This window comes from Pleuronectes platessa, chromosome 7 (assembly GCF_947347685.1).
Source record: "Pleuronectes platessa chromosome 7, fPlePla1.1, whole genome shotgun sequence".
Taxonomy (NCBI): Eukaryota; Metazoa; Chordata; class Actinopteri; order Pleuronectiformes; family Pleuronectidae; genus Pleuronectes; species Pleuronectes platessa.
Window position 1 is genome coordinate 12,529,530 of NC_070632.1, and position 26,457 is coordinate 12,555,986.

General features: G+C 44.7%; 1 protein-coding gene across 1 annotated transcript; it reads right to left on the reverse strand.

The window, feature by feature from the left end:
- Window positions 1–899: 899 nt before the first annotated feature.
- Window positions 900–23,746, reverse strand: otogl (otogelin-like). The gene is made up of 57 exons (XM_053427310.1): window positions 23,674–23,746; window positions 23,066–23,108; window positions 22,700–22,745; window positions 22,387–22,465; window positions 22,196–22,288; window positions 21,103–21,257; window positions 20,190–20,311; window positions 19,778–19,983; window positions 18,982–19,106; window positions 18,651–18,757; window positions 18,423–18,529; window positions 18,027–18,152; window positions 17,833–17,941; window positions 17,706–17,752; window positions 17,477–17,622; window positions 17,263–17,389; window positions 16,956–17,133; window positions 16,748–16,872; window positions 16,273–16,482; window positions 15,957–16,125; window positions 15,793–15,867; window positions 15,555–15,598; window positions 15,158–15,323; window positions 14,686–14,793; window positions 14,314–14,452; window positions 13,460–13,594; window positions 13,168–13,314; window positions 12,973–13,092; window positions 12,668–12,784; window positions 10,567–10,723; window positions 10,397–10,423; window positions 10,087–10,266; window positions 9,727–10,005; window positions 9,519–9,636; window positions 9,356–9,435; window positions 8,407–9,269; window positions 7,903–8,080; window positions 7,674–7,816; window positions 7,568–7,591; window positions 7,359–7,451; window positions 6,578–6,767; window positions 6,057–6,274; window positions 5,651–5,792; window positions 5,378–5,563; window positions 5,044–5,256; window positions 4,795–4,899; window positions 4,572–4,679; window positions 4,330–4,431; window positions 4,144–4,248; window positions 3,915–3,955; window positions 3,738–3,801; window positions 3,419–3,597; window positions 3,218–3,322; window positions 3,016–3,135; window positions 2,784–2,829; window positions 1,233–1,312; window positions 900–1,100 (listed from the first exon to the last, which is right to left on the reverse strand). The coding sequence occupies exons 1-57, from the start codon at window positions 23,744–23,746 to the stop codon at window positions 900–902; spliced, it is 7,791 nt and encodes a 2,596-aa protein (XP_053283285.1).
- Window positions 23,747–26,457: the final 2,711 nt, after the last annotated feature.

Consider the following 26,457-nt stretch of genomic DNA (forward strand, 5'->3'; position numbering starts at 1 on the left):
TCCCAAGTGTTTTTACTTCATTTCCATGAGTTCATGAAAAACCTCTAAAATAAGCGCATGTGCTCCGAATTGTTCATGACATTTCAGTGGTGAGGATGGTTTGGCTCGGAGACGGGGTGTGGTGGGAGCACTGGTCCATGTGGAATGGCAGGAATGTGAAAAGGGAGAAATGTGATGGACAGACAACAGAGCGGAGTCCGACTGAGGGGTTCTGTTATGAAGGAGGCGACTCCCCCACAGCAATAAGCTTCCAGAGGTGGAACACAAACACAGGTCAGCACCGCACATGCTGAATCAGGATGAGAATGTGTGTGGAGGAAGTGTTTGAGGAGGGCAAATTAGAAGGGTGAGCGAAAAGGACACACTGCAAATCACTGAACATTCAGACAGAGATACTGTTCAATCATTTATTCAACGAAATTACTTTCAATTCATTTAACTACAAAGATATTTTAGAAAATTAATACACTTCTAAGAAAACAAAGCATCCTGTATCACTTCCATTTGTACAAAGGCTACATTTGTTTCTAAGACGAATCAAAATGCACAAACAGGGTTTAAACCCACCAGCTGGTACAATAAAAAATACAATCTTTGTGTGTATACAATCGCAACTGTTCTTATACAGAAAGATAATAGGCTTAATGACTTTGTAGCATCACTTGTAAGAACTAAAAAGCTGACTGGACTGTTTCAAGGAAAATAAAAACATGTGTGCAGACTAACTAATTAAAAACAATCTCCCACGTACATCAGGGATTTAATCATCTTTAAATTACGACTACGACTCATTGTCAGTGTTGTAAAGGACTACAGTGATACACACAATAAAACATGGCTGGTTTTCATACTGATGCCTCAAACCACTTCTTTCAGACATTCTCTTCTGGATTCTTCCTTCAGTGCCATTGGCAGGAACAGTCCACAGGCTCCTGGAAGTGGTACTCCACGAGCGTGGCGTTGCGAGAGCAGTAGAGCGAGACGGAACGCGTCTGTAGTCCACTCTCGCGGCAGCACTTACAGAACCTGGCGTGGCTGTTGATGTTAAAGTTGAATATGGTGGCGGACGGACATTTCCCGTCGCAGGAATACACTGTGACCTGTGAGAGGGGGAGGAAGATGATGGAAAAGGAGGATTCAAAACAATAGAAGGTGTCAGTTACCCCCCCCCCCCCCCCCTCTCTCTCAGATAACATCTCATTTAATGCTTCCACTCCTCTTTTCTTTCTCACCGGTGTATTGCTCCTGCAGTCGTCTTTTCTAATGGTCGTCCGGATGGCCACGCGTTTGCACGTCTTACCATCCTCTTTACCTACACATGCACACGCATCAATGCTCAGATATAACTCTTGACACATAGTAACCTCAGAGCTACAACAACACACACACACACACGGGAAAACATGTGCTCACACACAAACACACTCTTGATCATTTCACATCAGAGACCTGTCAGTCACACACCCTGAAAGGCCTTTTGATGAGGGCCCTTTGTTGCCTAGCAGTATGATCTTGCTTTGATTGACAGTTGGGTGACGGGGGGGGGGTGACGGGGGGCACAGTTCTCACAGCAGAGACCTGGCTTGCCTACCGGCTACTGATCTTAACCTTGTTTTTAAGCCAATCAAAGCTGGACAAATGGATTGGGTGTAAGGCTGAAATCTATGAAATAAGAGTAGATGATCTTGAGCTTGGTCTCAGTGGATCACAGTGTTGACGTTAACACTTTATGAATGGCTAAATTTTGACAGTGAGAAAAAGAAGATGAATAAACAGACACGCAACCACAAAAATAGACACGCATCACATTCAACCAAAGTCTGAAAGTGCCAGTGAATGAGTCACGGTCAGGGATGTCATTGTGCAAATGGAAGCAGAACAAGGTGGTGGTACCTGTGTCACAGTTAGTACTACCAGTGGGAGTTAGTGGATTATCTGTAAATGGCAAAAGACCGACTCCAGAACCTGGGAGCATCGTCAGGAACGCAGCCGTCAGGTTCAAAGAACGGCAGGAGAACACACACACACACATGGGGTTACGTTTGGTTCAGAAAACACAGTTAATGTCACGCACAAACACACAGAGAATGGAATCAGTGCAGCTGGCAAGCACATGGATTTTAATTATTTTTTATTTGTTAATTTTAGGCCACTCCAGGCAGCCAGCCAAGGAATGGATTCATTTGATGTATTACACAAAGGGCAGCTCCGCCGGGCAAACCCTAACCCCTGCACCAACTCGCTTCCTCACTGGTTAAACGCTCACCATGGCGCGCCCTGATTGGCCCAGGCTGCAAGGTCACTGCTAAAGCGGGAGAAGCGGCGATGCCGAATCCACAGAGAGAGAAAATGTCACCAGTGCAGGTTTCTTCCACATCACATCCAAATGTCCCATTATCATTTGCAAAGGAAACACGACAAACACAGATCAGCATCTTCAAAGCACAAGTTCAGGATGTTATGCATTGGCTTAGTAATGAATAAATAATTGTGAGTGAAGTCAAATGTTACAATTATATTCATTTTTGTAATTTTTTTGCTTCAGTTTTTCCTTCTATTTAAGTTTGCAAATATGTCAGCAGACAAACTGCGAAAGCCAGGGATTGTGGGTAATGTAGTACTTGGCCAAAAACAGGCCTCATCTCCACCCTCTACAACAGGCCTCACCCCCAACCACTCAGCCATTAAGCCCATCATCCACTGCCAGGCAACAAGGCGCTCACCCCTCTGATTGACAGCTCCAAGCACCAGACCAGAAGCACCAAAGAAATATGGAGACTCACATATCCTGCAGCAGCCGTCCACGTAGCTCTGTACCATACCGCCATTCTGCAGGAGGAGAACAAGAAGAGAGTTCATGAAGAACACAGTCTATGCACATTTTTATAGATAATACGGGGCCAGTGATTGATAAGTCAAATGAGATGCTACAAAAATATCAACTGTTCACTCAAAAAACTGTTTTAGAGCAGAAGAGAGATGTTGACGTTTCAGATATACTGTTGAGGTCCTGACCTGAATACATTCTGTGTCATTGAATGGCGGACAGACCACCCCAGAGCCCAGGGTCACTGCTCCCACTGCAGTCTCCATGCAGTCGTAACGTGTACAGTTCTCCACCCAGGTACTCCCTGCCTGCACACAGAGCCAGAATCAGCAATGCCCCGACAAATAGGGAGCACAGGGCGGACTAAGGTGTTGACGTAATTGTTCTTACAGCGAAAAGCTCTGTTGTGCCGTTTTCATTGGCGAAAGTGCAGGAGACATTTTTGCAGGAGCCGCAGCACACCTGAGGATCTGAGGACGGGGCGTACACCTGGTGCTGAAAACACAAGCAAATGCTGTAATGAAGGACAGGGAGAACAATGACCTGTGACCAATGATCTATGGAGCTACAGTGAAAGTGTCGGATGCATACTGGACCACATTTCTGGGAACAGTTGACTGAGGTGATTTCCATAGCGTAGAAGCCTGAGTCCGGATCTCTGTGACGCAGGCAGTGGATGGTGTAACACAGCTCGCCCTCAAAGTACTGAACCAGAGACTGGCCTGGGCTCAACACTGTCAACCCTTGGAAAAGACACACTTCTGCCTTCTCTACACACACAAACACACACACAGGATGAGTAACTACGAAGCTGCCAGGGAGCCTGGAAATCGAATCAGTGGATAAACAATGTCTCCAGCCTGTCACACTCATGACAGGTGTTGTGCTTTCGTGCAGGTATTATACATACGGCATATGTGTTGAGGACAGCCGCAGTTAGAGTTGCCTTCTGGAACATCAACCAGCACCTCTCCCTGACAGGAAACACGAGCGCTGACTTAACTCAATTTGTTTCACTTTATATATACACCTTCCGGCAAAGACGTGATTAGATAGTGACTTGTGATGCGGCGTCTTGCTGACTTACCACCTGACAGATGGGGAGAGAGCTGTCCTCACATTGGCATTCTGTGAATGACGGAGAGGAAGTTAAAAGGAGAGCCGGTGTGGAGTTTATAAAAGTGGGTGGCAGCCGAAATAACTTCTGGGATTATTCCCATCATGAACTCAGCATGAACACAGCAGTGAAGGGACAGCAGTGATAAACAGGGTGTGGGGGCGTGTGTGTGTGTGTGCATGTGTGTGTGTGTGTGTACCGCAGTGATGCTGTGGACAGCAAAGCCCGGAGAGAGTAGTTTGAACCAGAGAGAGACCAGGTGCACAGCTCATGGATGATTCAGGACACAGGTTGACGTCACACACTGCAACACACGGGAGGATCTATAAACCTGACTTTGAATAGACACAGACAAAAAAGTACACACGCAAACACGCATCCATACCACAGTGGTAGTGTGGACAGCAGCTGTTGGTGGTGTTTAGATCCACAGCCAGAATTTCCCCGTTTGAGCAAGTTGGAATGGGTTCAATACACGACTCACACACTGCTCGGACAGAAAAACACAAACAACAAAGTGAGTGCTGCTGCCATAATTGAATGAAAATGTCAAAGACAGAGACACATGGCCAACCTCACTCTAACCTCACAATAAAGACTGAGCAGTGAAACACAATCAAAACTGACCACACAGGAAAGAGTAGCAGCAGGAGTTCTGCCCCCTGACCTCCACGAGGAACTGATCTTCTCTGCAGTTGGGGGGCGAGACGGGGGGGCACGCCATGGGGTCACACTCTGAGGAGGACGATACAAAATATTCAGTGAATGTAAAAGTTAATGTCAGCCCGATATCGTTTTTTAACCGAAGGTTTAAAAAAGATGTCTCAAAACTCTGAAAGTGTGTTCGCACCACATCTGTACTCGGGGCAGCAGGACAGAGCGCTGTAACCAATCACGAGCCTGTTCCCGTTATCACAGGGTGGAGCTTCACTGTCACAGATGGTCATGTTGCACTCTGACAGGTAGTGAAGGAAGTGAAACAGAAAGGTTAAGGAAGGATAAACTAATGATCCATCCTTACAGAACATAATCAGCAATATATACTTTACTGATCCCTTTATTACAACCACACGATATGTTTGTCAACTTGTAAACTCACCGCAGATCTTCTTGGGACAGCAGGCTCCTTCCTCCAGTACATCCAGCACATACTCTCCCTCCCTCTCACACAGTGGTGTCAGGACAGTGTTACAGTCTGGTTCAACAGCCACCACAGAGCCATTCTCCACACATGTGTACAGACAGCAGCCGCGAGCAGAGCCGTTCCACACCTCGCCCGGGGACCGGGGGTTGCCCTCATTATCTGTGCACACTAGACCCAACAGAGTCAGATAAATACACTGATAATAGAGCTGTATCCGAGTCAAAACTCATTCTGACTCTCAGATGGTGCAGCTCTCAACACAATGGCAAGTAATTAGTCTTTCACTCACCACAGCGATCCTCAGTTACACAGTACGGGGAGTCAGCACGGTGCAGGATGGTTCCACTGCGACAAACACACTCCTCTCTGACAAAGGAGCAGGTGGTCTCCTCGTAGTAGTCTCTGTTCACACAGGTGCGGCTGGTGCAGGTGCTCACACACGGCTGATACTCCTTACCAGGAGGACATCGCAGCGCTGCAGGATGACAGGCACTTAGCAATGCATGAGCAAACGAGTGAGCACGTCTGCATATGTGTCACCTCTTTGCCTGTGTCTCCTTACGGCAGAAATTGTGTCGTCTCCAGCTGATGCAGACTTGATGTGTGTAGCAGACGGCCACGTACGCCGCCAGAAAGTCACACTGGTGATCTTTGTAGTGCAGGTCTCCTGCCCACATGATGTCACAGAACTGCTCCGGAGGCACCTGCACACACACAAAAACAAGCCCAGGTCATGTCGGACAGTTAGTTATTAATTCCATTATCAATTGACCTGTTAATTAATCACATGACATATGATTCTACCATATGTCATGGCAAAGGCCATGGTGACATCATCAAATAGCTTTGAAAACCCAAAGATTTTCAACACACATTATGGTATAAAATACACACAAACACTGACATTATAAATGACAACAATGACAAAGTAACTAAACACATGCACATACAATCAAGCCTGTAGCTACCTTGTTGTGGCATGGCATGAAGGCTCTCTGACGCAGCATGGAGAGACAGGTGGAGCAATCCCCGGTGGTGCAGTTGTCTCCGACCCTGCGTGCGTGTTCGGTTTCATCGGTGGTTTGCACTCTCCATCCCTGCAGGAAGAGCATCATGTCTCCCACCTCTCGGACCACGGTGCCGTTGGGCAGCTTCAAGTCGTCTTCAGGGTTCCCATCACAACAACCTGGCATAGGAGGCGGACAGATGTTTGGTGTCTGTGTGTAATTGAGTTATACCACGGCTTTTACAGTGAGTCGTGTATCTGTTGTGTGAGATAAACTGTGTATGAACCTGCCTAATTAAATCGAATGGCTCTGAACATCTCAAATTGTAAAATCCTATCATGACACGTCACATTGATGCTGCAGTTTAGACGTTAAGCCTTTAGGCACTGAAAGCTGGCACTTAGATAAATTAGGCTGCTGCTAGTGTAGTCAAAGCTGGTGTGTGCATGTGTGTGTGTGTGTGTGTGTGTGTGTGGACTCACCGCACAGGCCTCGAGTTGGCATAGATGCATTATAAGGGGTACTGTACTGCAGCACCATGATCCCAGTGCTGTGATACCACTGTATGCTGACCCCACCAGGTGAATGGATCAGATACATGCTGCCTGTGTCTTCCACATACAGGGAGTGACGGGAAAACGGGAGTTTGACAGGTCTGTAGTTCACGGTCACCTGGAGACAGATGGACACACAGGAGAACCAGAATTAGAGCCTGATGGATTGGGGGTATTTTGAGGAATAAAATGTCAGATATCGATAGATATTATAAGTTGTCATTATGAAACCCTTGTGACAAAGAAATGCACTGGGGCTTGATAATTTACAGTTCAATCATATACTTTATGATAAATAACAATAGATATTGAAGAAAGTACAAATACCAAATTTTAGAATTGAACTTATTTTTTTAAATAACAGGTAAACATTAGTAACGTTACGGTTACAAGATTTTTTTTCACATCATCCCATATCAATAAAAATAGAGGCTCATACTGGATATTACATCTTAAGTGTGAAAGGATAAGTGATCAGGGGAGAATTGCAGTCGAGGGCCGGGTCTGAACTGAACCTGCAGGACGACTGAAGCCTCCATACAGGGGGCGCCCATTAAACCAAGGGGGCTAATGGTCACACATTATTGGCTGATTTTTACTGACAAACCGATAATTTTGAAAGGGTCTATCAAGAATCATATATCATTTTTGAGGGATAAGTTGATTTTCTTGGCAGTAAATTGGCAGGAGATGAAGTAAAGAGGGTCACTTTGCGTTCCAGTCGGTTGATAATGATCCTGTGGGAGGAGGTTGTGATGTTCAGCTTCTTGAAACAAAGACCAGATGTTCCACCTGTTGAACTCTGCAGCAGAGAGAGATTGGAGAATATCATCACCAAAATATAATTTATTAAATGAGTAACTTTGACCTTGATATAAACACTAATGTAGTGAATGATGGGGATGAGACTGTACATACAATTCGTCTGATGGAGTTCACACTCTACAAAGAAAACAAAACAAACAAAATCAGTTTTCAGATATAGTCTTAGGATGTTGTTGATATTGAATTCTTTGTACGTCACCTGGCTGGTCGGACATTTCTCCACAGTTCCAATAATGGTCTCCATGGGCAGTTTGACAAGGATGTAGGAGCCATTGTCATACAAGGCAACATTGTTGCCGTCGAAGGTGATCACACGCAGGTCTGACATCACCGTGCAGCGACCTGACAAAAACGAATCGTATCAGTAAAATCAAACAGGACTGGACCAGTAGGGAATCCTGATATTTAACACGAACAACCAAACCTACAGGGACACTGCCACAGTGGGCAGCAGGGGTCCGTGTTGGTGAGGATGGGCAGGCCCAGCAGGCTGCACTGGGGCTGGGTGGTGTTGTAGCGACAATGGAGAGACGAGTTGTGAAGCAGCAGCTCTCCATTGAAACAGATCAGCTCTGCACACTCGTCAATGCGGTAGGAGTATGGCGGCTGTGGAGATAAGTCAAACAACCTTTGTTTTACTAAGCATTACTACATATCACATGTAGTGGCCCTCGTAGACATCTGCGAGAATTATTGAAAGAAAATCATTCTAGTTTCCATCTATATCAACCAATCATTAGTGTCCAGCAGTATATGCCATTCCTCTTGATAATGGAATATTCTATATATAGAGAAAGTGTGTATATTCATATTTTAAAATGAGATGTGTATTCCATAATTTGTACATTTCTAAGAATGCAACACGTCTTTTCACACACAGATGTATTATCTAGGTGTTTGTAGGATTGTGCATTAACTGCAGCAGCTCTTACTGTGCAGGGGGCTGTGGGGAAAACGAATGGAGGTCTGGTCGATCCTTCTTCTGTCACAGGAGAGGTCCTAGGACTTGTCACTATTTCTGTGGTCACCTGCTCAGAAGTGGGCTCTACAGGTGTAGGGAGAGTTACTGTGGTCGTCACGGCTACTGTGGTGGTTTCTGCTGGGGTTGGGGTCTCTGTGATGATGGTTGAGTCTGTTGGTGTAGTTTGGGGAGTGGTCACAGTTTCACTGGTGGTTTCGAGGACTGAAATGGTGGAGGTGGGGGCCGTTGTGACAGCTGTGGTGGGTGAGGTTAGAGGAGGTCGGGTGGAGGTTATGGGAGGGGTTAATGCTGGTGTACTAATGGTAGTAGGACTGGAGGTGGTTGAAGCGATGGTAGTAGGGGGCGGAGGAGAAGAAGTCACAGAGATTGTGGTGGCCTCAGTGGGTACAGTGGTGGGCGTTGCCGTGGTGATCATAGGAGTGGTCGCTGTGGTTTGAGGAGGGGTCACTTCAGTCATGATGAGAGTGGTTGTCTCTGGAGGTGATGAGGGAGTAAGAGTGATGGGAGGAGCAGGAGGAGGTGCAGATGGAGTGGTGACACGCTCGGTGGATGATGTTGTACTGGGAGTAGTGGTGGTGATTGTGGATGTCATGGGCCTGACAGTAGTGGAGGAGGTAGTTGTTGCTCTGGTGGCTGTAGTGGTGGTGGTGGTGGTTGTTGTTGAGGTGGTGGTAGGGGGAGTTGTGGTTGTGATAGTTGTTGGCCTTGTGGTTGTGGTAGTTGTGGTGGTTGTGGATGGAGTTGCAGGTGTAGTAGTTTTGTTGGACTGCGTCACAAATGCAAAGGGTGTGGGAGTCGGAGGTAAGGACACACCTAGAGAAGACAATAAGAAACAATCAATCTGTGAATTGCATGATAAAATTCACATCTTTTCAAAGACAACAATCCGTTGGACTCACAGTCTTCTGTGTAGACACATCTTCTTGTTACTTCATCAAGCACCATGTTCTTCGGACAACGTGGGAAGCAGCCCTCCACACTGAAACACACAAAACCTATTACAGCACTTCAGCTCAGCTTAGATTGTGTTAATAAGTGCATTTATTGAGACAAGCCTCTTACGGAGGCAGGAACTGGCAGCGTGTGGCATCGGGGTCACTGCACGTGTGGACACAGGGGCTCGCACAGGCCTGGTAACGCCACTCGCACATCATCCGGTAAGGTATCACCAAACTGCTCTCTGCCAGAGAGGAGGAGACGCACCACACTAGTTAGTGTTTGTGTGTATGTATATGCACATTTGCTATGGGCATGCGAATGTGTTTCTGACCCTCCAGCGTGAAGCTGCTTCCAGATTTGAAGCCCTCTGAGGTGTCATATCTCTGGGCTCGTGCAGAAGTGCGTGTCAGCGTCAGAAAGATTCCTGGTTGGCCGACAAGCTCGAAAGAGGTGTGACCTGGCAGAAACAGCCCCTGGTGCTGGATGAAGGTTGCCCGGCGACTAAACTCTTCCCCTCGACTCCAGTGCTCCAGCTGAAGACGGCTGCGCCCGGACACAGCCAGGAAATAGTTGGGTCTCTCTGCAGACTCAAGTGACACCACAGGGACCCCTGGGAAAAGAAGCAAATGGGGGTAATGTTCCCTACAAACAAATAACAGTGGTGTGTAATCGTGCGAACGCTGATGCTCACGTGATGTTCTCTCCTTCTGCAGGCCTGCTGTGATCATGAAGTTGAACAGTAGGCCTGGGGCAGGCAACCGCCCCAATCTCTCTATTACCAGAGGAAACACAGAGCTGCTGGTGCGATTCACTCCAAACATGGTGTCGTTATAGACGGCACTCACCAAAGAAAATGGACCATTGCCGAGTTCTGTGAGGAAGTGTGAGAGCCAGAGAGGGAATAATTGTGGGGGGGGGAAGCGACACAGCTAAAACTGAGTGTGATGTTTGGAAACAGAAATCAATTTTAATCTATAAATACCAACCTTACTTATACATACCTTGATTATAATATTCACAATCATAGGCTGAAAGAGAACAACACAGGCAAACCGTTATAAAGCAGAATATTGGCTGATGCAGAGAGGAAGTGGTGAAAGTGGTAAGAAGGGGTCATATTCACATATCTGACCACTGTACTATGAGCGTGTGTGTATGTGTGTGTACTCACGACAAACAGAAGGAGATCGCCAGTGTATTGTGACGCCTTGTTGACAGCATTTGTGAGCGTACGCAGCGATGGATGTACAGAGACACTCACAATCCCCCCCGCGGTTACAATTGCAAGTGTCTGTCAGGCAGTTCCTATAGAACCAGGCCACATCCACCTGAGGAGGATACAAAGCATGTACACACGGTCACACACGTATACAAACTCACATATACACACACACTAACAATCATAAAGCAAACCAGGCCAAATATCCCTCGGGGAAACTGGGGGAGGTCTTGTTTAGGGGGTGAGGACTTCTCAATAATTCAGACAGGGAAGGAGTGATGAGCCACGAGGACAAAGGAATGTGGGTCAACCTCTGGAGCAGAGGGGATTGGATGAACTCGGATGACAGACAAGACAAAATGCATCAGCGACGCGTGGGTCCGTCCCAAGGCAAGATTAGCTGGACCTCTGTGTTCCTGACACTGGCTGCTGTAGTGCACATACACAGTAAAATTCTAAATGTAAAATGTTTCTTCTGCGATGATGTGACAGGCCCAGATATTGATCAGACACTGTGCTGTATCCAGGCTGGAGCTGCAGACTCTCATTTCCATATGAAAGTCATGCTGCTAAAAAAGGGTGATGCAGACGTTCTATTCATTTTATATTGATTATGAACAATTTACAACAATCTGTGAAATGTGGGCAATAATAGACAAGTTAAATGAAACTAATCAATACAACTTTCTTTTTTAATTTGGTTTCTAACAAAAATGGTGAATGTTAAATGTGATTGTATTACTATTGAGTGAAGGGGTTTCTCTTTAGAAATAAATAGGATGCAGCAGAAACTTGCCTCACTCCAGTGTTGTTTTATATCTTTTATATCCCCCCTAGCAAAGCTTCGTACTAGTCTTCAGATCCAAGCTTTAATCTATAATTGACCTTAGAGATTAAAGCTTTGAAGACCTCTGCGTTTATTTATTGGTGTGGAGACATCTTTTACATATTGATCCAAGCAGATAAACAAACCCTGCCAGGAAAACTGCAGTGACGTCGACCCTTTGCCCACTTAGAAAGAGAAGTGAAGCACAAGAAGGAGGATTTTTTTTAAATTTAGACAAATGTACTGTACTGCAATTTAATGCTATAGTTACAGTGCCAAATAAGGACATGTCTATATGAGTCGCAAAAGCCATATAAGGGGAGTGATAAAAAGAATGCTGAAAGAGGAACTCACTAGCAACAAAGGATAAGAGTTAATATATCTGGATATATTGGTGCTTTTACAATACGTTTAAGTGGGGAAGCACTACCAGACAACACTAAAGACTAGACTGCACTAAATTCCACACAGTCAGAGATTGAACTCCTTAAACATGCCTGATTTATTTATTCAAAAGATCCATGAATTATTCCCTGGGTCAATAGTGATGATGTTGGAAAATGCCCCATCTTGCATTTCCACACAGTAAATTAAAATGAAAAGTATCTGCCCTTGATCCGGATCCCCACAAACATGTATTGTGTTCTTCCCTGACTCATACAGTACCTCATCCTTCCACCATGTTTCATGGAAATCTGTTCAGACGTTTTTGTGTGATCTTGTTTATAATCAAACATACAAATCCACCAACAAACTAACAGATGTGAAAACATAACTTCCTTGGAAGAGGCAAAAATGTATTATCAATTATTAACTTTAACAACTGTTAAACCAAAATATGCATTGTTCATTAGTTCTAGAATATTTATCTCTCGCCCTCTCTTAATATATATATATATATATATTTATGCATATGACTAATAAAGTCATTGTCATATACTGGTTAATGGCCCCGTGCATATATACAGAGCTCCCTCTGCTGGCCACATTTAGAAAGACTACACTGTAATAGAGTATTGAGGATTGTGTGTCTGTGGGTGTGTGCGGCAGCCGAGCATCTGGTGTGGCATTTGGTTCTCTCTCCTAGAGAACAGTGCACTGAGATCAGTTAAGAGTTGTTCCCATAACCTCTCAGCAACCTCTATTCCCCTGCTGCACACATGATAACCTTTATACAGCTGCATTCACTCTGTACCCACATTTGTGTGCTTGTCCAGTGCCACTTACCACGTTGTGACAGGGTGCAAAGACATCGCTGTAGAGGAGAGCACACTCCCTCTTGGCGTATGGCTGTCTCCCCAAGTCCCCTTCACACGGTCGCTCAACTACATGGTCACTTTCACACTACAACGCACAAGGTACACACACACACAAACGGGAAGAGATCGAGAGTCTGATTACTTGTAAATATCACAGTGCGCACACACACAGTACAGCAACACAGAGACAGAGTGACTAAGGAGCGGAGGAGTGTAAGAGGAAAGAAGGTTAAAGGAAAATCAATGGAAGAGAGAAGTTCAGCTGAGTCATACCTGTCCCAGGGCCCAGCTGTCTCCAAAGGTCTGCGCATTATTGACTTCCATGTGGCTGGAGGTGGTCATATCGTTCACTGTCACGCTGTCAAAATTTCCACACAGTCCGCTGAGGAGCCCCTGGGGTTAAAAAGCAAGAGGCTGAGTCATGTGTTCGGATTTTGAAGAGCAAAATGTTCTACTCCGTGTTCAGACCTTCCACTGAGGTCCAGCTCTGATGTGCACAGTCGTCTTGCGGTCCCAGAGGATGGTCAAGTCCTGGTTGGAAAACTGCACCACGGTGTAGTAGCCGACTTTCAACAACTCAAACTCTGACCCTCGGCCCACAACAGTGGACGGACTCTAAAACAAAACAAAGCATTGTTAGAAGGCATTAGCAGGATGTTGATATAGTTAACAGATGTATATTTGAGAGTATAAGAAACTTGAAGAATAGATTTGATTATCAGGTAAATAGAGAGCAGGAATGTGTGTGTATATCTCGTACAGGGTTGCCGGAGTTGTCAGTGAAGTAGATTTTGGTAAGTCCCACGTGAATGACCAGTATTTTCATGCACACAATGCCGCTCTCATAGCAGTCCTTGTTTTGGGCAACTATGGACACCTCGGTTTCTCCTGCACTCTGATCAGGGGGAGAAGAGAGAATGTTACTCTCAGGAGAGAATAAGGACAACACAATATTTTAATTATTGGTTTTGCAATTTTCTCCCTGACAACAGCAGTTGCATGCAAAATCTTCACATGACAGATTCTAACCTGAAATTGGATTCTAAATGTTCCGGAGGCTCTGAGATTGTGCATACATGAGCAGTGTCAAGAAGAGGATGCTGCTCTATTCTAATAAGACACAGCCCTGACCTGCTTCCCCATTATCTGCAGGTCTGCAGGGTGGCCGGCGGCCTATTGGATCGGAATTGGAATTCCTGTTCTGTTCATTCTAATTGTATATCCCTGGGAGCGCAGGAGCCCTGGGGTTTGTGAACAGTGAACACTGGTTTCTTTGTGTCGCTTCAGCTTTGCACAACACCTGCTAGCATTACCATGGTGCAAAGCCACTGGCACACACACATACACACCTTAATCTACTCTAATTAAAAAACACTCGCTTTTCAAAGTTTAGAAATAGGCTTGGATTTTCTTTCCCAGATCCAACGGGCCTGGAAATTGCCAAGAAAGGGAAAAGGTGGACCTACTATGCCTTAAAAGACACACACACACACACACACACACATACACAGACTCTATCTCTTACAAAAATGTCTTTCCCTAGAGGTCAATTACATCATATTTACATAGGTTAACGCCTTACACCCTTTACAGAGATGCACAGACACCACTCACTTTAAGCAGATAGACCTGACAGTCCGAGTAGTAGTCGTACTCAAGGCCATCGAAGGTGTGGTAGTGTCTGTCGCTGTAGACTGTACACACAGCTGGACATGGGGAGTAGCTGCAGTTGAAATAGCCGCGGTGACACACACTGAGGAGATGGACAGGTAGACGTGCATGAGAAGAAAAGAGGAAGGAAGTGCTATTTGATGCCCCACATGCAACTTCACTGTACTGTGAATTATATTATTTTAAGTTTGAAGATTAGGTTTTTTAGAAATACTCATCATATGTGGAAAAATGCAGTTACAAAACATTTCAAAATATTATAATCCTATAATAATGTTTATCTGGCTACAGGTTAGCTATGGTAAAGCTGTATACCATTTGTAACATGGTGTTTCCACAGTCTCTCCAGGCAGGTACTCAAGGCCCAGCCAGGCACAGGGGCAGTTCTCTGGATAGTAACACCCCCCATGGTGCAGCACCAGCCTTGGACAAAGCACAATTTACAGAGGAGGTACAGAATATGCAAACACCTGATTTAAAACTCACATTCCTCCACATTTCCCAGTTCTCCAAGTTAAACATTTTCATTTGTAACATTGAATGAATATTTTCAATACACTTGGAGGTATGTGAAGTAAACAAGCCCTCGATGAAGACTTTTAATTCTCAGCTGGATAAAGCATATATTTTAATAGAAAAACCAGGTAAAGGAAGAATCTATATTTTTCTACATCTAAAAATGTATTCTCATTCTGAAACTTTACCAAAAAAAAAAAATCACTCCCTGTGTGTACTAATAAAACATAAATACATTGTTACACTTGAAGGCACCAGGTTCTCATTTTACCCAGGAGGACAGACACAGCCAGGGATGCATGGTGTGTTGGGAGGGCATGTGAGGTTCAACATCAGGTTACGGCAGGTCGGTGCACAGGCCACGCCCCCTCTCTGCTCGGTGCAGCTGTGGTACACTTTCCCTTCTGGACAATCGCCGACCTCCACACTATCAGGCTCTACAATGTGCACATATGCACATACACACACAGAAAGAAAACCAATGCCCCGGTCACCTTAAGCAACAACCGCAACAGCCAGTCATGGGAAACGAGCTACAACTACAGGCATAAGGCTCTTGATTTCAGCATGAGGGACACAGCCTGAAATAACACTTTGTTGTTGGAACGGACGAGAGCAGGATCTGAAGGGAGGGGTGTGTGTGTGTGTGTGTGTGTGTGTGAGGTTACCTTTTTCCTCTGGCACACACTCCATCTTCCCATTTCTGCACTGGCTAATGGAGGCACAGGATGGTGGAGAAAAAGGAATCAGTGTTTTGAGTAGAGAGCGATGTTATCAAACACAAAGTCCATTTAAGCGACAATCATTCAAGCTTTAATCGCTTTCCCAAATGTGCGTGAGGATGTTACAGTTAGTGCAGGTGGGAGATGGGCCAACGTGAGTTTTCACTTAACAGTTGCAACTTACCAGGGGCCCGAGGCGCTGAAGGTCACCTCTCCTGGCTGTGACACCCCGCCCATTGAGTAACAATGACACTGAGACCTGAGGGGAAAGCAATATTAATTACTTTACTTCTCTGTGTGTGTGCGTTCGGGGTGATTAGGATGATAAATGAGGAGATGGAGTCCTACAGTTGCACACAGCGCTGGCGCACATCGTCATAAAAGCTGCCGTCTGGACAGCCGCACCCCTCGGCGCAGTCGTCAGGGTGACATGTCTCTGTGCTCGACAGAGCCCGACACGACCGCCCACAGGACGACGCACAGGAATGGTACTGCATGCCGCCGAGGCACACCACCCCTGCAAGGTAAGTAATACATAGATTGTTATACTGTAAAACCCATTGATTCTGAAACAAACATTATGTAGAACATTAATTATTAGGGTATATTAGAGTAAACATGTAAACAGCATGACTAAAAGCTACCTACAAGATGACCCACTCACCACATTCAGAGACATGTGATCTGAAGTTTAGGTTGACTCCATGTTTGGAGCAGAGGTAAGCGTAGTGAGCCAGCGCCGTGCACAGACAGCTGCTCCCACAGCGACAGGCCTGGTAGCGGCACTGCTGCTGGTAGACGTTTGGACTGATGTAACCATGACACGGAGCAAATACACTCCCCAAGAGCTCCTCACACTGGGCTGCATAGAAAACTAGAACATGCAACAAAATATATTAAAAAAACATTTTGATATATTTTTAGTTCGTGTAAACTGAGATGACTTACAGACAAAACCTGCATAATCTGAACCACAACTTCACTCCTTCCATTTCACTGTATTAAACTGTACAATAAAACAAATCTAAATGCATGTCTTCCCCACTCTCCATCCCCCGTTCATGCTTAGCTCTGTCCGGTCAAATAAAGGATTAAAGCTAAAAACAGATAAAACCAAAAGAAAATGAGAGCATCGTTACCATTGTGCTGGTTCATCTCACAGGGATCTATAATTGGCAGGTTAACGGGCGCAACACAAGCAGATGACACCTTCCAAACATTGGCATGAAGCTGGGGAGTGCCCTCTATCATGCCTGCGGGAGAACTACAGACACACAAACACACATAGAGAGTCAGGGAAAAGGAAACTTCTCAACACTGATTTATAAGTAGAAGGTAGCTGCTCACAGAAAGTCATCTCGTAGATTTCCATTGAAGGTTCCACAGAGGCCCAATGTCTGTCCACGCCATTGGCTGTCCAGCTGCAGGTAGACCTGCCCCCCTCTACCATCATAATGTAGCCTCAGACCGATCCCTACTTTCAGCTGTGTAAACACTGAGGTCAGCCTCCGGACCTCCACCATATCTAGATACCCAAAACAAAGAGGAAACTAAACCCATGAGATCACATGGCTTTACTACAAATCAATACAAATTCATCTTTTTCTTTTGAGCTCGGACACATATGAACCTGTAATGATTTTGTGATTCTTACCATCAATATACGGCAGGGCAGGCGCCGGGTTGACACCTATTATCACCTCTGCCTCTCTGGTCAAAGTGATCTGATGACTCACATCTTCATCCAGCACCACTGTCACTGACTGAATACACACCTGCTGCTGTAGACACACATACAGGAGGGAGGGTTAGTATCCTAAGTAGAAAGGATACTGCTGGTTTGGTGTTTGGGCCTTTGTTCACAATACCTCTGCACAGGTTGTGTATTGCAGCGTGACGGTGAATCTGCTGCCGCTGCGGCTCTTCGCCAGGACGTACTGACACGCCCCCGGCTGGAGGAACATCCTCCCATCAAACGTAGTCACGAACACGTCCCCCACCACCGAACACTCCGCTGACAAGAGACAGAGAGCAGCAAGTCAGGGGCTTCATCTTTTCTATCTGGATGCTCTTAAGTGATCGTTAAGGTAATCTTACCTGTGCAGTTGTTCTCGGTGCAGTTCCACACTCCTCCCATGCAGACACTAGAGAAAGAGCAGCACTGTGGGTTAGCATCACATCAGCCAATCTATCTGCTCACTGGGGAATACACATAGACACTAACCAAACACTGCAGCCCTGTTGAAGCACATGTCCTTGTATATATGATGCTCCATGATAAACACATGGACACTGAGAAACTGCGATACATGTTCCATTCTGTAGGATAAGACCTGTGGGACAGAGGATTGGAAAACTAAATTACGATCAAGATCAATTAACAGAGCAGAAATTAGAATATCGTTTATGTTCAGAAACCATCAGGACAGTAGCAGCCGTCCAGACAATGCAGGTTGGTTCCCAGACACTCTTTCTCGAATGTGCAGGTAGGTGGACAGCAACTGATGCAGTCTCTATAGACAAAACTCTCCTCACAGCCATCATCTGTATACAAACACAGACACCTGAGCTTCACAGAGATTACAGAACTGATTTCAGAATATCAAATAAATAAATACACAGAATATAGTGTGGAATAACTTCTGTTCTCACTGAGAGAGCAGATGTGTGTCCGGGCTAAAGGCTCTGAAATGTATTCAGATTTTCATCATTTGTAAATGTTTTTGCAAGAATAAAGCTTATGGTTTAAAAATACACAAAATACAAAACAACACATCTCTTCCAACTATGTCAAGAGCTGTAATGGAAGCTTACTACAAGAAGGGAAGCTGTCCCTCCACTCCCTCACTGGATATCCCACATGAGAGCAGGCTCGGGTATACTCCACCAAGGCTCGACAAAATGTTTCCTCATCATCAGATCTGAAAAAAGAACGAAAAACCAGCATCAAAAGTGCTTTGGCCGTTAACCTTCAAGACAAAGAAGAGGGTGAAGAAAAATGGAAAATTAAAAACAATAATAAGATGAAATGTGTTAACTTACACACAGAGGTCGGACACACAGCTGGCCACAAAGGGATTTGGGTCAATGTTTTCATGACATGACAGAAACGGTAGGAAGAGAAGCGCACTGCATTTCTCTATGGCGTCCTGCACAAATACAGTATTTGAAAAGTACAGCACATTATCAATGACAGACACTGCTCCACTCCTCTAACATACAGGGACCATTTTAGTTCTTTCAGAGCTAAAACTAAATGTGTTTAAATTGAATAATATTCTGGGCCAAATTTGCCTTATCACATTCCATCCTTTGTTCAGCTGGAGTATAGTGTAGTAATACTGAGTAGAATGAGTGTCTCTGTGGTTCTTACATCCATGTCGGACTCAGACTGGCAGGGCCCATTGAAGTCGATGTCTACAGAGGGACAGGCTCTCTCATGAGGCAAATCCACTGACCAGCTGTTAGCGAACATTGCAGGTTCATCAGTGCGGATTCCTAAAACACACCGTCAAAACACACACATACAGTATGAATGTACAGCTAGCACATAAACATATTTAAGATTAAATTAAAGAGATGTCTACTCATGCTTTTGTGTCCTAAGTTTGTTTTATTCACTTCTTATGCTTTTTATTTTATTTCATTTCATGGTTCTACTTCTCTTTATGTTTTAATTGAGCAAGACTTCAGTCGACTGGTGGATTTTAACATGATTTATGAATAAACCTGACTAAACTTAACCCCATGCACAGGCTGAAGATACAGTTATACCTTACAGACATGCACACATGCATTTCTATACTGTCAACAAACATAAATCACCTACAAAATAGAGTTAAAGTTAATAAAAGTTAAACAGTGTATTTGTAAATGCAGTATGAAAACTAGAGCTTTTTTCCTCTGAGCTCATCCACTCAACTGGACAGCTCTCTGCTCACAAAGGCAGGAGACCACAGATCATATTTCAGTCATCTGAGGAAGGATTCCTCCCTCCAGCCATTCAAACCCAAACTATCATCTCTCTTCTGTGCTTCCGCTGTGTCTCCAGGCCCCACTACTAAAATAATTGGTTCTAATTACCGTGGACTCTACAATAATAGTAATTGAGGAGAGAGGGTGCTGAGAGAAGGGAAAAGAGGATGAGGGGCCAGTCCGGCTGGTCTTACCCCGAGCGCTGGTAAGGTCATCGCCAGCGAGGTGATTGAAGTTCCCGCACAGGCCACAGGGAGCACCCTGGTGCTCCTCGCTCATCTTCAGGTAGACCCCTGAGCCTCCGTCCCAGGCCAGCGAGAAGCCAAACACACTCTTCACTAGCAGGTAATCAGCCAGTCGCTCAATAAACACACCGCCTACAGTCTGAGGTAGACTTAGCCTGACAGTTTACAGAGACAGATGCATTAAGAGACAACAGTGACAGTGACCACAGAGAAAATCATGACAATGCTCGGCTGTGATTTCCCAGGGTGTGTGGATGAGGTGGTCATTAACCAACTTTTCCTTACTGTTCTTATAATTTTGTTTAATTGTGTCTATTATTATTTAAAAAATCTCTGTCTTTTCCTCTACATGCTCACACACCTGCGACCTCCCTGGTGGACCTGATATCCAGAGATATGGATCTCCTCCTCGTTTGGGAAGAACAGAGTGAGAGCTCTTGGGCATGAATACACACTCCCATCACACACTCTGCTGTTGTGGACCTGAGAAGACAAGAAAGATGATGGTAGAAAATCAAAGGAAGGGTCAAAAGGTCGGTTACCACAATCATTAACCTTCAGCTATCGATTACTAGCTATCGATCTAACAAACCACAAAAAATTGAATTGCTGCACTTATTAGGCTATGATTATCAAAAAATCCATGATAGAAGATCCGAGAAAAAGACAGAGTTAGAAAAACTTCAGAACCTTTAATTTTGATGTAATTTAACAACAAGAAAAGTTGCAATGTTGTTAATTTGTATTATTCATCAGATTTAACGATCAGGATGATAGAAGGATAAAGTCCAATAATTCGTATCTCCACAGACTGTCAATGTCTCTTAGCCCACAGCCATTTTTCTTCTACAAGGACAAATCTTCATTAGATGCTTCATATTCAAAAGGATCTATGATTTACTACGACAAAAATTCGGTATTTCTTGAGGACAATTTCCCTTCTGTGGATTTGCTGCAGTGCTGTGTATTTACTGCAGCAAAATGGTGACAGTTTATCTGCTCAAAATGATCTGCAGTGCCCGTGTTCATAGTGGTGATGACACATCTCACCTGGTGCAACAACGCAGCTCACAGATGTATTTTTAAATATCGTGCTCAATATCCTCTTTATCATGCTGTCACTAGATGTTTTGTTTACAATGGGCAAAATCAGATATCCTCTTTGCATGATGCGTGTGCATATTATTGAAACAAGTACATGCATTTTCAGTTACAATACTGTGAATACATAAAGGTTAAATATTGCAGTGTTATTCTGATGTATATGTTCTTACCCACACCGTGTACTGTGGTGTAGCTGAGTGGCAGTCCTGGGCCAGAATGTAGGAGCAGGTTCCAGGGAAGTAGAAGTATGTTCCATCAAATGTCTCATAGTGGTGCTGACCCCATGACCTGCAGATGCCGTCTCTATCCTGGCCCTGGTTAGGTACTGAGAGGGAAATGGACAACTCACTCGGACAACAGTCATTAAGTGGTTCAGTCTCATGTGGTGACATAAACTTTAACTGAGCGAACTGCAAATGCTCTTTTAACATCTTTTTATCTTTCCCCGTCTTGTATTTCATTGAAGTTATCGGTGGAAAACGGATACCTGGATTTTCCCCTTGTTACAGGAAATCCCAGTAGCTGGCTGTGCCAAGAAGCTGCCTAAGATTTCCCACAAACTGAGGGGGTGGAGGGTGATTGATTTTGTAAGGAATACTCTACATGTTGACATGTTCTGTCATGGCCAATTATACGCCATCTTTGTTTATTTGATTTTAATAAAAAAAATACATGTTCTCCATCCTCTAGTAGTCAATCAAAGGATTTAAATTCAATCCTAAAATCAGTTGTAGGTCCCTCAGGAGTTATGTATGTCAGCACTAAATTAGTTTGTTGAAATGAAGTCTTGACAATATCCGTGACCTCAGATCTCTTGACAAACTGTGTAGGGAGCCTGTTCAGAATATAGAAACCAGAAACTCCATCACTCAGCTCTTACTCTATTACCTTAGTTCAGTTCAAGTGATTTTTATAGCTGCTCCTTTAGGCGGTTAAGTGTGTGTATAGGGAGTTTGTGCAGGTAATTAATATTGGCTGAATGATTGGAGAGTAGGATACGCACGCATGCACTCACGCACGTTAATATAGGATGAGATGTTGAATATTCCTTGTGCATTTGAAGGTCTTATGCACAATTTAGGTTATCAACTACCAATAGTGTTTACACAGTTACCTTATTTGGAATTATCTTCCTTATGGGGTCAAAAAGCAAGTCCCCATAATATAAATCATTACATTTGAAAGTGAATGACATGTTTAAGGATTAGTTTTAGTTTAAGGTTAGGCAAGAAGTAACTAGTGTACAATGTGTGTGTTACTCACTGATCTGGCAGCGGTCTCCCAGTGCCTGGAACTGAGCGCAGTCACACACACTGCCCTCCTGACACCAGCCCCCATTGAGGCAGCCGCAATATTCTGGGAGACATGAACGGACTCAAGTTCACTTTCCCCGGTCAGACAGTTTGAATCCTTTATGACTGCATTTGCGTTCATGTGATACATGGTGTATTTACCCGAAGAGGCATCTCTGGCTGTGTAGTTGTGTAAAATGCTGCGTGACAGTGTACCCTCCGACAGCAGCGGCCTGTATGTCTTGGAGAACAATAAACAATTAATCTGAAGCTTTAACAGCATCAGTGACAGTTCTGTGCGCTTGGTGAACCTGCTGCTGTAAGTCAAAAGTTGCGTCCGACTGAGTGGGGTGAAGGTGTGTGTGTTAGTGTAGAGTGTTTCTGTACAAAGACAGCTTTGTGACCATTTTTTTTTTTGGTGCTGTGCGCATGTGGGTGCCCTGACCTCCTCTGGTTCTCTTAGGTGTATACCCACCTCCTCCCCGAGGAGATCCCGTTTCCTCCGAAGTGCATTAGCCCTCCTGCACACACACAAACACGCACATTAGTGGGAAGAAACAGTCAGAGGGGAGACTTAAAGTGCACTTTACACCACTTGAATCCAGACTCCACAGTACTCTAGACTGAACCCTCACACATGCACAAACACACACACACACACACAAACACACACTCTCATATGCTGCCTCTGTCACACACTCTAGTGACAAAAAAAGAAGGTGCAAATGTCAACCTGTAAACGTAACAATGACTCGATGAGGAAAAATAACATAATATTACAATAACACAATATATTAATGACATATCATTATTATTTAAATTTCCTCTTCTATTGATTTACCTCTGTAGTCTTTCCTCTCTCACAGAAAGTCGGCTCGGAGCTCCTGAATGCAAAGATAGGGATCGGTGAGTTGTGAAAATAAAAATCAGTCATCTATTATAAACATTTTCCAGTTTCCAGTTTATTTGGTAGTTGACACAGAGTCAACGGTGCAATGAAAAGTGCTGGACGAGAAGGACAGGTCAGCTCAGCTCAGCAACAAGGGAAATACCGTAGACAGTAGAAAAGTAAATTTAAATAAATGTAAAAGTGCGCAATAAAAAAAAAAAATGTAATAAAATAGTAGAAACATTAGAGGATACAAGAGTAAGAGGTAGATCCAGAGGTGCCCGGACATAAATATTAAAGTAATTAATGTCTGTTATTACTTATTAAAACATACAATTAAGGCACATTAAGGGAGATGAGTTTTGTATATGTTTTATGATATTTATAAAAGAAATAGACAGACAGACAGATAGACAGATAGATATACAAATAGATAGATAGATAGATATAGATTAATATATTATACAATAATGTAATACTTCATGGGTAGATTCAAATCCAAATCTCCGCAGACAACTTTACTAAAAGTAACTACATCGTTTTGAAACTGTGAGACTCACCCTCAAGTGACAGCAAGTGGGAGACTGAAAACGTCACCAGAAGAAATCGTTTCACTGTCCACTTCAAGTTCATCTCAGAGTCCGAAAGCAAGTCCCGCCGACACGTTAACGGTGCATCTCACTGGTCCCGGGAGGAAACGGTTCGGCTTGGCTCGGCAGCACCGGACGATGGATGCCTGCTCGTCTCTTGGAGAACTCACCTGGTGGAGGAGGCGACGGGCCACGTGAGCCGGTGACGAGGAGCCCACACCTGAGTGGGCAGGTAACCCGGCGCTGAGCACCCATAGGAGGGGGGACCTCCGGTAGGTCACCTCTCGCTTCACATGATCGTGTCCACCTGTAACGGTACCGGCACATTTCCGGCTGATCGCGTTTCCCGGGTGGGAGAATTGTTGACGTATGAGCTACGAGCTGTGGTAAGCGGTGGTGGCACTGGGCCAATGAAAGGGCAGAGATTCGTAACGCAGGATAAAGCTGTTAAAATGGATTGCTTGTGTTCTGACTATTCGCATTGGTTTTCTTAAGTTGCAGCAGTGTTGTGCAAGTTCGCTACTCTCATGAACAAGTTCAAGGTTCAGTTCATACAAGTAAACATGAATAGTTCACGTTCATAATTCACCATTTCAATTCTGAACTAGTTCATATTTCAGTTCATTTCATAGTTTTAAGGTGGAAAGTGAGAATGAAAGACTTAACTTGTTAAAGAAAACCTTATCCATCACTACCCATTGCCTTTACTGTCAGAATCTTTATCAGACAGTGTGTAAAAATCCCTCAGATAATAATAAGGTGCATCGGATCTCGGATGTAGTTGCTGAGTCTGCGTCTCTGCTTTCTCTTGCCATCTGTATATGAGACCGAGAGCTGTTGTGTTGCAGGTATGGCCTGCCCTTTTAAGGAAAGTTTGTAGTGTGTGACGTAGTGCAGCAGGGTATTGTGGGAAAATACGCTAAAAGTGTGTTTATAACGAGAAGTGACGGACCACCTAGAGGTGATGCGAGTGTTGCTCCTGCTGTATATCCGAGAAATAGAGTGGCCGCATTCCAAGTAAAGAAACATCTCCTCCTCCTTCTTCACGGAGCGCTCCGGACGGCTGGTTACCGACCAGACAGCGAGCCAAGATAACCAGTGACAGGGGCGGCTCCTGGTACAGGAGACATAGGAGACTGATTTATCATGAAGTGACACATGCAATGTAAAACAATACATTAACGTCACACCATCGTCCTCTAACCCCGGGACGCACCGGACGTAGAAGCGCTGTGAAAAGTGCTCCGCCTCCTTTCCTCGCCCATGTTAAATACTTTGGCTGTTCGCACCGGCAGGGTAGTGCCGGGAAGAACCAGGAAGCGCCGCAGCCACACACACAAGCACATAATCTCCTGTGGGGGGGGGGGGGTGGCTATGGAGGACCATATATGACTTAAGTAAAAATAAATAAATAAATAAATGTATAAATAAATACAGAAATAAATAAAAAAGGAAATTAATTAATTAATACAGAAATAAATAAATAAATATGTTAATACCAAAATAAATGTCAAAATAAATGTCTTAAATATATTTGCACATTTATTTATTCCCTGATACATTTCCTTTTCATTTGCAGTGTCCTTATGCTAATGAGAAAGGCGGGCCTAACCGCAGTCTCATGCAGGATTGGTCACAGGAGTGTAATGATCCATCCCTACTACTTCTGCCTCTCAATGCTGGTGTCCAGTAGCTGTTTGCAGCGTTGAGCCAGTTCACACTTAAAATGAACTAGTTCAAGTTCACAGGTTAGTTAAGGTTATTTTTTATTGGGATGATTTAGGTGTCAGTAGTCCTGACTGTGAGCGTCAATTCTGGTGTTGTACTGAGCACAAGGAGCGAGCCGAGAGGAGAAGGAGGAAACAGAAACTCCAGCTCGGTACAAACCACCTGCAGCTTCTGCTCTGATCATGAAGCCGCTGATCTCTGAGCAGATGTGACCAGAGAAGCTCTGTGTTTCCACTGTTCTACAAAGTCACTGACCGGCTGTTTCACGGTGAATATGGAGGACCATACTAGCCTGGATGCCTGACGAACTTAGCCCCGCCCACAACATTTTTGGTCGGGCAGTTCGGTCTGGAGTCGCTCCGTTGAGGAAAAATTATGCCCGACCGGGCCAATCAGATTGTCAGGGCGGGCTTTATACGATGATTGACAGATGATCAACGGTAACGTAATCAACCACGTCATCAAAGTGCCCTTGGGTTGAATTCAACAAACATGTCTGCCGCTGGCGAGCTGAGATGTGTAGATGCTGCCATTTAGTCTGTTTTAGAAGACATCGACAGCGCATTCATTTTGAAAGAGGAACACAGAACGTGGAGGCGACGCCAAAGCACCGCGCTAATCCCTATCGCCCCGGCGCTTGGCTGTTCACAACGGACACTGAAGCGACGCTGAACCGCCGGGCAGCGCTAATAATATCACCGTTGATCCAGTAGATCGCTACACGGCTTTGTGCCAGTCACACCGGAGGCTGAAGCACCGCGCTGCGCCAAGGCTGCCTCGCGGTGCTTCAGCCTCCGGTGTGACCGGCACAAAGTTTTAACATGGGAGTGGATGGGAGCCAGCTGTTATTTAAGGCTTGGCGCTGCGCTGAAGTGTCCGGTGCGTTGCTTAGCATACGTCACATACTACGTTGCTCTGATTGGTTGTAGGTCTATCCAATTGAGCGAAGAGGAATTTTACTTCCTGGTCAGTTGAAACACGCCCCATAATCACAGCCCAATGGAGCGGTCTCAGACTCACATTCTG

Excerpts from the sequence above, each read along its gene's own strand:
- otogl (XM_053427310.1), bottom strand. The coding sequence starts at position 23,746 with ATGAACTTGAAGTGGACAGTGAAACGATTTCTTCTGGTGACGTTTTCA. Across the intron at positions 18,530-18,650 it reads TGTGTGTCCGACCTCTGTGT|ATCTGATGATGAGGAAACAT; the intron begins GTAAGTTAACAC and ends TTCTTTTTTCAG. Across the intron at positions 13,595-14,313 it reads GTCAGGTCTATCTGCTTAAA|AGTGCAGGAGAAACCGAGGT; the intron begins GTGAGTGGTGTC and ends CCCCCTGATCAG.